General features: G+C 36.6%; 1 protein-coding gene across 1 annotated transcript in view; it reads left to right on the forward strand.

Annotated features, from left to right (window-relative positions):
• The window catches only part of LOC150094013 (uncharacterized), a 286,529-nt gene that overhangs the window by 52,569 nt on the left and 221,526 nt on the right, over positions 1–12,434 (forward strand). The window contains exon 3 of the mRNA XM_090412937.1: positions 4,588–4,719. Within this exon, the coding sequence (XP_090269063.1) occupies positions 4,588–4,719 (132 nt within the window). The remainder of the gene's footprint in view (positions 1–4,587; positions 4,720–12,434) is intronic.

Genomic DNA, 12,434 nt, shown 5'->3' on the forward strand with positions numbered 1-12,434 from the left:
TAGGTAAAAATTTCATTTCTCTCTCGTGTAAAGTGCTGGCACTTCACCAGAATATGACAAATAGTGGAATGTGTATTGCATTTTGCATACATGGGAGGGTCATTAGTCCTCGATAAATAAGAATGTATAAAATATTGTGACCTATGCAGAGCCTAGCAAGAACAACTTCCTCTCCTCTTTCTACGTTGCCTAGAATGCCTGTGTTTAATTTTAGGCTTAATGTCATATAATTTGCTTGTCAATGCTTCTTGCCATGATGACTGCTATTGAGCAATTAGCTCTGATCTTATCAACTTCCTGTAGTCTGTATATGGTACTGTCAAACAGTATGTGGAGAAAGTATGATCTAGCAGTTGCATATGCAGTCTCATTTCCCTTAATTTCAATGTGGCTGGGAATCCAGTACAACTGAACATCAGAATTAAGGATTTTCATTTTCTGTAACAGGTGTAACACCTCATACAGCACTGGGTGTGGATTATATATAGGAGAGGAGATAGCCTGTAAAGAGATCATGAGTCTTTTATCCAAGTGTAATCAAACAAAGTTTGCGCCTAAAGTATTTTCAGGACTGGGCAACTCGTATATAGAAGCTAATGACTTCACGTCACTAAGTATCCCATAATGCAAAGCACACATCCTTACGCACGTGTAAACTGTCCGTAACAGACATTGAAAATACTAGAGATGCTAACTTTGTTTGCACCTGAAGTATTTTCAGTACCCTTGGATAAAGGATTAAACCAAGAATATAATTTCATGGCATCTTTAATATATAGTGTAGCCAAGTGGAAAAATTTTCAGCTCAATGAGTGTACAAATTACACACTTTTGGTAGCAGTTTTATATGTGCAAATGCAAGCTGAATTACATGCAACTCTGCTATATAATTACTGCAATCAGGTGGGATCTGGTTGGAGATAATATCAGGAAACAGCAGCACAGCCAACAGAGGTTTCAGTTCTTGAAACCTCAGTATAGATGGGCAAGAAATCAGAGTGGGCTGCTCTGTGTGTGTATTAAACAATTGAGGGTAGACAGATGGAGTATGAGACTTCTATAGCTGACAAAGTGAGGTTGCAGGATGGAGTGTAAACCTGCCATGGAGGGATGCTGTTATGTTTAGTGTATTCAGTGTTGTTAATATTCATACCAACAGCTTGCAGTCTTTTACATGCATGCCAAAAGGATTTATTGCAGTCTGAAGTGTGTGATATTGAGCTTCAGAATGCAGAGAAAAGAGACTAGTCTATGTAGGATGATCTGAGAGAGACTTTATCTTTAGGGCATAATTAAGAGACAACTGTTTCCATCTAAATGATAGAGCCAGTTAAATAGCTTCAACATAAAGACTTTGAGCAGGTGATGTGTGAAAGGCACCGATAGCTATCGATATAGCCTAATGATGGATGGGAACTAACTATTGTAGGTTACTTTGTCTTGCAGAACCATGGACTTGAGACTCATAATCCAGCTTTGAACATATAGATCCACAATAAAGGTGGAGCAATGAAGATCTATCAGCACCCCCACTCAGTAGAGGATAGAGTGCAAAGGAGGTTCAGTGCTCTCTTGCACTTTTCTCTTAGTTGATGAATGTGTGCAAGGAATGTAAGTTTTCTGCCAAAGAACTTGGCTTCTGTAGCTACTAGAATAAGTTTGTTTTATTCTTAATTCAGAAATCTGGGTAAAGAGTGTGTTTTCAACAGAAGTGTACATAGAAACTTTTTTCTGTTGAACACCTGAACTCATTACTAAGAGCCCACAGAGTAACATGATCAATTACTTGCTGAGGTTGTCTTTCAATTACCCTTATGTTACTAGAGTGACAGTAAATAGTGAAAGCATCAACATATGGAGCATCGTCTACAGTGGGAGGAAGTTGTTTGGTGATTGAGTTAACTTTAATAGCAAATAGTGTCACACAACACCTTGTTCTTGATGATATGGTCAAGATAGCACATTTCCCACTCTGACTTGGAAAGTTTGCCTGGACAGAAGTTTTTAATAAATACAAGAAGGTGTCCTTGGAGACCCAGGTTATAGAGGTCTCCTTGATGTAGTAAATTGGATCCATGATTCTTTTTGACTCTGATGTCTTGCATAACATGCTTTGGCCTAATCACACTTGAAAGCTATTAAGTTTAATGAGGTGGGGTATCTACGAAATATACCCCATGCTCTGTGTTGATCTTTTCTGGCGGTCTGTCATTCTGGGTTCCACCAAGGCTTTGGATAGAGTGGAAACCAAGATGATGTTTTTGGGTGGAGGCTGTTGCTGCCTGGACAGTGCACTCTGTTATGTTATATGCTTTACTGCTTTATTGATAGATGTTTGACTGATGGTATCAGCATTAAATTTTGCAAGATGAGAAAAGTGTTGCAATCAGTCTGGTCATTTTCCATATGGGCATCTGTGTGGATGAATATGGGAATCCTGTGAAGACATGCAAAGAATTGGACAGTGATTGCTTTCATATGTGCCCGTCAATGTCCCAAGTGAGCAGTGGAAGAGGGAGCAGATTGTAAGATCAATTGCAGAATATGAGCAGGTAGGCATATGGAAGAAAGGATTGAGTGTATTATTCAAAAGGGAGAAGTCATTATTATCAAGGATTCTTTCAGTGATTCAACCTCTTCTTTAGTGTTGGCACTACCCCACAGAGTGTTGTGACCATCAAAGTCACCCATCAGAAGTATGGGTTCAGGCAGTTGCAAGATAAGGTTATCAAGATCAATTTCATTTTACTCTGCCTCGGTGGTAAATAAATTGAACACACTCTAATAAGAAATCCCATGGAGAGGCAAATAGCTACTCTTCCTAAATGGAAGAGTCCTTATTGGGTCTTAAGTATGTTTTCTGTAGACAGAAATAGAAAGGTTTGTGTTTCTGCAACAAAATCTTGATATTATCGATATTCTGGTGAAACCCACGACAGTTCCACTGTAAAAATTTTCCTATTGTTTTGGCTTTATAGACTTGTTTGTTTTTTGGGAGTTTGGCACTTACCTTTTTCAGGTTTATATTTATCAATTGTTTTTGGGAAGTAGGCATGGACTGCCAATGTCAATCTTTTCCTCTGGTAAAATATTCAATACTTATGATGTGTAAGGGTCAGTTGGCAAGTTTAATTTACTTTCAGTGGATACCGAAGTATCCATTTTTTTCTGTTGAGATATCTGGAGGTTTATCTTTAAGTGATATCTTTGCAATAATTTTTTTTAATGAGTAGGTTCTCATCGAATGAGATCATTTTTGGAGTTCTCTGGAGTAAGGCCATAGGTCATGTGATTGATGCACTCAACAGAGAAGCACTCGCAATCATAAAGTTCAGGTATGGTGGAATAGACGTATGAGTTTCAGTTGCTGTTGGCATGTTCTTAATTGTTACCTTCTCAGCATATGAGGATCTCAGAGCAGGTGGGATGGCTAGCTTTCTTTTTGCATCCTGATATGATATGTTTTGTTCTGTTTTCATTTTTTGCATTTCTTTTTCATCTTTCCAGTTCTGATATGAATGAGAGTAAGCTGGATGATTTCCCTGACAGTTGACACTTGGCTTTTTTTTGCATAGCAAGATTTGTTATCATGCTCTTTACTACCACTTCAGGAACCAGGACAGACAGTTGGGGCATGTTTCCATAAGGATAATCAGCAGAACGTAAATTCTTAACAGTTTTGGGAGGTCCTGCCAGTCCTAAACCCTTTTGAATATTCCTATTCATATTCCCTATTGGTTTTCACTTGTTGCATGAATGACCTGGCACTGGTACATTTATACTAAAATCATATATCTTTTGTTTCTTACTTCTGTTACCAAACACTGTATCTGCAGTATCAGTGCTTGGTTGGGACTTAGTTAGTGCCCATGAAACATTTGAGGATCAAGAATCATGCTCTTGGAGTTCTGGGGTTTGGCACCAGAGCTCTCCACCCACCACAGAGCTACCCACTGACCAGCAAGCAATGACTGTGCTTGGGAGTGGAATGTCATGGCTATACCAGCACTACAGCAAGCCTTGGATCACGACTTCGGAGCATGGGGTGAGAGACTTACTGCCACACCATTGACCCTTGCAGGCAAGCCCACTAGCTGACTGATCCTGGCAGGTCTATCTAGTACTGCCTGTTTTGCCAAAGTAGAGGCCAAAATAGTGCATGACTACGAGGATCCCTCTTTCCAGATATCCACGCGTTGCATAGCACGACAAAACACTGTAGCAGGGCATTGGATCCCAGTGATGGTTGTCTGTCAAAAAGGATAGTAAAAAAGACCCAGGAGAAGTAGAGCAAAGAATATGGGAAGAAAAGTAAAGACAAAGAGCAAGAATGAAAAAGGCCAGTACCATCACTGGGAGGTCCCCTCCACTATGAACAGGCACCACACGTGGAGGGAATAAGATTAATTATATGGTAATAAGAAGAGAACTAAATGCTGTTTTCTATGTCAGTTGTTTTTTGTGTTAAATATACTGTACTGCTTTGTTTAATTTGTAATGTAGTTGTGTTTTATTGTTACTCTCAGTTTGATATAAATTAAACTTTGAATCATATAATTGCAAAAGAATATTTCTTTATTATTGCAGAATCCTGATGATCCTTGTGCAAAGGAAAAATTTCAGGAGTTGCACAAGGCCATGAAATTATTGATTGAAGGAGATGATAATTATGAATCTGATTTGGAAAATGAAGATGACATTGTTAATCTTGTGGATGAGGTAATATTTCATTTTGATTTATTATAAATTGTATAATGATGACTTTAAGTCCATTTAGTGTATGACAGGTTGTAAGAACTTCTGCATGCTACTCTGGATAGATGGTTCAAGTCTAGAATAAAGATGAAACTTACTGATATTTGATATAAACAAATATAGGTTGAATATTTTACAAAATTTTCACAAAACAGGCGAGATGCGAAAGTGAAGAAGGACTTCTTCACTTTCCAAAAAACAGTGAGGTAATTATTGCATTATTTCCTGACCTCCATGGTCACAACACTCATTGTAAGTGGTTAACACAAGACAAGTCTTTCATAATACGCCTTCAAACTCATCTACAGTTTACACTTTATCATCTCAAGCAATATATTCCATGTTCCTACCACCTTCCATGCAAAAAACCTACTTCTCACCTCCTTGCTCACTACTTCTTTTGTAACCCTTCCAGGGATGGCCCCTTTTTCTTGTCAACCCATCACCACCACCCTTTCTCCATAGTGTCAGTCCTGTTAATGGCCTTTCAATAGCTCAGATGTCCCAATCATATCTTCCTCTTCTTTTCCCCCCAAATTCTGTAGTCTGACCACTCTTCTGAATCACATCAAGAATTTTAGACAGATCTTACGTGCACCTTCCCAAATGCGAAAGCATTTCAAGGTTGAGAGGATTTTGAGATTTGTACAGAGTAAGAAACTAGACAGAAGAAAATTGATGTCCTGAGGCTAAAAAATGTGATCAAGATTTTTGGAAGCTGAAGATAACTACACAGGTGATGCGATTATGCCTGAAATGACTAGGAATATCTGTCTTAGAAGACAGATATTCCTAGTCATTTCAGAGATGTGAGTCATGGCTCACATCTCTGAAATGTGATGTGGGATGTGGTCATGACTGTTGAGTTGAGCATTATCAAAGGCAAGTGGAGAACTAAGATCTTTTTTGCAAGAAAATATGCAACACTGTTTTGGATGCATTGAAGGTAACAACGTCGTTGTTGCGCTAAAGAAGGATGGTGTGGAGATCAGTGTTTAGAGCACTTAATGTTGACGATCTTGAAGCTTGATGTTTCAGCATGGTGAGGTTTATCATATGCTCTCTCTCTCTCTCCCCAGATTTTCCTGTTAATACAAGTGTTTCCTCGGTGCTCTGTTATTTAGGTGAAATAACAGAGCACCTGACTTCGTTATATAGCACTCTCTGCTCTTATTGAGCAGGAGCAGAGAGTGCTGTCACCAAAACTTTGAATAGAGGTTATGGGATCAGTGAGAGCAGGTCATTTATATATATAAAATGAAGTCAGGTAAAATAGCAGAGCACTGAGGAAAACACTTGTATTAACAGGGGAGAGAGAGAAAAACACCTTCCACCATTACATGTAGTGAATAAACTAAGAGAACTGGCACACCATTTACAAAGAGAAGAAGGAAGACTATGTGATGATGATGATGGTTTGCTGAGAATCCCTCAAAGCCAGGCCCTTGTCAAATGCCTTTTTGAAATGTTAGGTGTAGTAGTATAGGTTTCTCCACACCTTTCCATGACACTTCTAGTAGAGATTGCAAATTTACTGACTTATTCAATTGCTGGTAATTAAAAAAAAAGCTATATTGAAAGACAAATATTAATAAATTTTATGAAACATAAAAACAAATTTATTCTACAAAAAAAAAAATAATAATAACAATAAATTATATTATTGAAAAGTTGAATAGCTTTCAGAGGTAAAGTGTAGAATCAAATATACAAATATCATTCAATAAAAAAAAAATGAAAGAATCTGCAAACAAGAATTGAACCTGGCAGATTCATTGGCAGAAAACCTGAAGAAAACATTGATTTAGCTAGAAAGGGATTTGGTAAGGTTGTCTGCAAGGATAGAAAAATCAACTCTGCAGTGGACTTGGGTAGTTAAAGAAGCAGTCAATGTTGCAAGTTCCCGGTAAGTAAGTCAGCTTATGCTGTGGAGAGAATACAGAAAAAAATGTAAGAAGTGAAGCGTTGTGTGAAACTAGCTAAACAAAAGTTGTGTGAAGACAGTATTACTTCCAGTTCCCCATCAAATCCAATGGCTCTTAGCCAGAAGTTGAACACTCAGAGTGCAATAAGATGCATTGTTTAGGCACAATTTTTAGTGATGGCAAATTAAATGATAGATGACAGAATTAGCAAAGCTGGTGTGGTGGGAAGTCAACTGAACAGACATGAGCTGAACACATGATGGCCTAAATTATTTATGGAAGTCCTATGGAATGGCAGTAGACAAAAGGGAAGACCAAGAAAGAGATGGCAAGATGAAATTGTTAGGATTGTGGAAATGTGATGGATGAGAAAAGCTGGAAATAGAATGGAGACAACCTTTGTCTAACAGCTAACTGCTCCAGGTTGAAGACAATGGAGAAATTAGTCATTACAGCAAACTACCTATATACAAGGCAGTGTTCAAACAAGTTTTAACATACGGACCTCAAAGCTGGGTTAGAAATAATGATCAAATCCTGGAGACTAAAGATATGAGAGCTCTGAGAAAGATAAGGGGAATGAACAGATAACTTCAAAGGCATTGTCCTATTAAAAAGAGACAGAAATTATAACTGATTAAGGCTATAGTCCACTAAATATGACATTTTTTGTACAAATTGATCCAGCAGTGGAAAAAGCTCTCAGATTCAACATGTGTCGGTTGACTGGTTATTAGTTAATCAAAAGTTGTTTTTAAATATTTTCCTCTTATTTTTTCTTCTAGAAAGTATGTTAGTTCCATCTAATGACTTTTGTTAGGGGGTGCTTAAGGGTCAAAGCTGTATAACTGAGAAGAGACCTCCACATAGCCTTTAAAGGAATGCAGAGAACTAACCAAGGCTTCTGACCTAATGTCCAATCCTCACCCACTCGTGGTGCACCCTGTTGGGTATCTACTTGGATACTGAACGAACGAGGATGGGCTGGCAATTTGGGATTTAGCTGACCAAATTGTATTCTTATTGGTTAAATCAAAATAAAAAATGGTGGTACAACATGACAAAATTTCATGCCGAATGGAGCATCACCTGGTTAAACAAGGCCCCCGTTGTTTTCTCCAGGGAACCAGGGCAAACAGTGAAAAGTCAGCTACTGGAACAAATCTGAAAACACACCCCAACTCAAAATCACCAGAGTTAAAGATTGGTACTATCAATAATAAGAAGCCTGAATGGCAAAGAAATGGAGCTAGCTGAGGAATTAGACAAGTACCAGATCGACATAATAGGAGTGACTGAAACAAAAAAGACAAAAACTGGTGAGATCTTTCTGAGCAATAAATACAAAATGTTATATTCAGGCAATGACAATCAAGGAAAAGGAGTAGCCATAGTATTCAACAAAAAATACAAGGCTAATCTTCTTGAATGGCAGACAGTCTCAAGTAGAGTAATGTGGGCAAATATGAGAATGGGGAACTGGACAATGAGACTTATTTGTGCCTATGGTCCCACAGAAGGTTCAACTAAGGTAGAAGTGGAGGAATTTTTTGAACGTTTAGAAAAAGCAACTGACACAATGAAAAAGGAAAAGTTGGTCCTTGTTGGTGATCTAAATAGCAGAGTAGGAAATGATTGTCAGATATACAAAAATATTTTGGGAAAATTTGGAGAAAAGAGCAAAGCCAATATAGCAAATACCTGTTGGATTTCTGCTCAGGACATGGACTGGTTATTACTAACACCATGTTCCAACATAAAATTGTGCACAAATTCACATGGAGAGAAGAGACAAGGAATAAGAAAAGTCTCATTGACTATGTTATTGTTGATAGTGATGTTTTCTCCCTGCTGCAGGACACCAGAGTGTACGGAGGATTTGAAATTGGAAGTGATCACTATTTAGTCTTGAGCAGGATAAAATTGAATTTCATGTTGAAAAGAATAACATGTAAGAAAGTTTTAAAGCAAATAAAAGTTGAGCAGCTCTCAGATGTGAACTGTAGACTAAAATACACAAAGATTATTGAAGAAAAAATGCAAGAGTTTGAGAACAGGAATCAAACCTTGGAGATTCAGTGGCAAGCCTTGAAGAAAGCCCTGATTGATTCAGCTAGAGAGGCATGTGGTGTGGTTGTCTGCAAGGATAGAAAAATTAGAACTCCATGGTGGACACAGGAAGTTAAAGAGGCAGTGAAGGAAAAGAAGAAAGCATATCAAAAGTTCCTGGCAAATAAGTCAGCTTGTGCTCTTAGAGAATACAGAGACAAATGCAAGAATGCTAAACACTGTGTAAAACTAGCTAAATAAAAGTCATGGGAGGACTTTGGCAAGAATATAGAAAATAAATATCAAGAAGGTGACAAAATATTCTGGAGGTTCTTGAAGAAGCTTAGGAATGGAGGAAAGAGTTAGAGTAAAAGGAGTTAGAGATGATAAGGGTGACATGAAAACGGGAGAAAAAGATATCCTTGAAGTATGGAGTAATTACTTTGAAAAACTGCTAAATGAAACAAGCAGTGATGACAGCACTGTGGTAAAAAAACACTGACCAGGCATGCAGTCAGGAATATATATATCCTGACTACATGTAGAAAAAGCCATCAAAGGCTTAAAATATGGAAAGGCAGCAGGAATAGATGATATTCGACCAGAAATGCTGAAGTATGGTGGTATAAAAGTCTTACAGTGGCTGCACTGCATAGTTCAAAAAGCCTGAACAGAGAGACGAATTCCCGATGATTGGAGTAGAGCTTTCATAGTACCCATATATAGAAAGGGAAATAAAACTGAATGTGAGAATTACAGAGGTATTTCCTTACTAATTGTTCCTTGCAAGATCTATGCAAGTATACTTGAGAAATGGAGAAGAATTGTGGAAGAAAAGCTGGGTGAAGAACAAGCTAGATTCAGGCAAAATAAAGGCTGTCAGGATCAGATTTTCACTTTACGACAAATAGTCGAGAAAGCATGGGAATATAACAAAAATCTGTATTTAAGTTTTGTCGATTTGGAAAAGGCATATGACAAGGTGCCAAGAGAGAAGCTATTCAATACACTACAGTTATATCTTGTGAATGGGGCAAAATAAAGACTAGGGAATACTTAGCCTTTATTTGAGTTGTGAGCAGTTAGAATTAAAGAAAATACAGGAAGATGGTTTAATGTTAAATCTGGTGTGAGACAAGGATGTACATTATCCCCTCTGTTATTCATTATCTATATGGATCACATTATGAAGGAAAGTGGTATTAAACATGATATCAAAATTGGAGATGTTAATGTCAGCTCTTTGCTTTGTGTGGATGATGTTATACTTCTAAATAAATCCGCTACAAGTCTGCAAGATTCTCTGACTAAATTGAATAACAGTTGTAATAGATATGGTATGAAGGTCAGCAATACAAAGACAGTGAAAATAGGCAGAATCATTGAAAGTGTCAGTTGTGTTGTGAATGGAGAACCTGTGGAACAAGTAAAACATTTCAGCTACTTAGGCACGATTTTTAGTGAAGACGGTAAATTCAATATAGAAATAGACAACAGAATCAGCAAAGCTGGTATGGTGGGAAGTCAATTGAATAAATTCATATAGAATAAGAGAAAAATTAGTCGGAACACCAAATTAGCTGTATACAAGACAGTATTCAAACCCATTTTAACTTATGGATCTGAGAGCTGGGTCAGAAGTAAAACACTTGACCAAAGACTAGAGACCACAGATATGAGATTCCTGAGAAAGATTAGAGGTGTGAACAGATGGCATTAATGGCAATATCATATTAAAGACGAGGATATTAGGAAAGAACTTGACATTGTCAGCATCCAGGAATGCGTTAGCAGAGCTAATCTCAGGTGGTATGGTCACTTAAATAGAATAGGAGAAGAAAGATTAGCAATACAAGTGTTCTCTGCCAGGTTGGCAGGAAAACGACCCAGAGGAAGACCAAGATATAGGTGGATTGATACGGTACAAAGTGCCTTAGACAATAGAAATATAAGATCTGATAATATTGGAGTCTTCACAAGTAACAGACTGATTTGGAGGAAAATTGTAGATAGGAAGTTAGTAATGATGTAATTTTTTCATGTAGTACTATCATATCCTGTACACCCCTTGAAGGTACATTGCAGTAATTTGATGATGATGACTTTTGTTAGGTCTTTAGTGTTTTTGCTTATCAATTGTATTGCTTATCAATTGTATTCACTGCTGCCTCTGTTTTTTTCTTCTCTGTTGCTAATTGAAATTGTTCCTTCATTGATAACTCTACTAACCAGTTTAACATATGAATCTGGGAACTGGGTTAGAAATAAGTTGCTCAAATCCTGGAGACCATGGATGCGAGAGCTGTGAGAAAGATGAAGTGAATGAACAGATGACTTTCTTCTTTATTATAAAGATGTTTTACTAAGTTCATGATTATCTTTGTTGTATATTTTCTTTTTTTATTACAAATTCCATAACTTCATTATTTTATTTCTTGGATCAATGATGCTAATGCAAAACACAGAATAAGATGTTTGTCATTCCTTTATTGATCTTGAAAATATGTTTTCATTACCAAGTTCATCAAGCATAAATTTTAACATTACATCAGTGATATCCAAATATAATGCTAATATTATAAGAGAGAATAATTAGAGTTCATTATCTGTAAAATTGATATCTGATTTCATCTCAGACTGTTTCTGAACAATTTTTAATCATTGAGGAGGACTCCATTGTAGCCAGTAAGCTGTTCCAATTTATATTAATTTTGGAATTTAATTTTAATGAAAGTTCATTATTATTTTTATTTATTTATTTATTTATTTGACAATGTTGTTTTTTGTTGCTGATTTTTAGAGTATTATGATTATCCTTGCTATTAGAGAATTCAGTTCTATGTTTTGTATAGAATTTAATCGAGAATCAATGACATATCATGTAGCACATCTAAAGCATGGAGATAATGAATTTTAATGTCTTCATCTCCACCATTGTTACAGTCATCTGTATAAGATAATTTAATGACTGCCTTTTCCTGTTATTTTCTTATAAATTATTTTTAATAAGAAAACTTTGGTAACGGTTAATTGTATGCAAGCTGCTAAACATAATTGATCTGCATTGATCAGTTTTACTACTTCATTTGTTCATCTGCTGTTCTTTCATTTCATTTTGAAAAATAGTTAATTATCATTCAGTAGGCATAGAAGCATGAATGACACAAAAGATTCAAGAATTTATCACTTATGTAGACAGTAACAATATATTGGCAGATCTTAATAGATGTCCACTCATCAATTGTTAGATTAAATCCTTTCTTTACAGTTACATCTTAATAATTTTTAACAAAATTATTATTATGATTCAGGACCTCATAATGATAATTATGAGGTCCTGAATCATAATAATAATTGCTCTTGTCAAAGGCAATCAGATCTAAAACAAGAGTGCCCTTTAACAAATCCATGCTGACTCACAGATAACATTACCCTCATATGCCAAATGCTGTAAATAATTCCGCACTAATTTCTCCACAATCTTAGCAACTACTGATGAAATATAAATTGGTCTGTAGTTTGACGCTTTCATTCTACTACTACCCTTATACATCATCATCAAATTCCTGCCATGCACCCTCAAGCAGTGTACAGGATATGATAGTACTACATGAAAAAATTACATCATTACTAACTTTACATTGATAGTACCGATCTTCAACTCTGGTGATGTTTTGGATTGGGGTGTGTTTTCAGATTTGTTCC

This window comes from Typopeltis vanoorti, chromosome 23 (genome assembly GCF_054136105.1).
Source record: "Typopeltis vanoorti isolate ZY-2024b chromosome 23, IOZ_Tvanoo_1.0, whole genome shotgun sequence".
Lineage (NCBI taxonomy): Eukaryota > Metazoa > Arthropoda > Arachnida > Uropygi > Thelyphonidae > Typopeltis > Typopeltis vanoorti.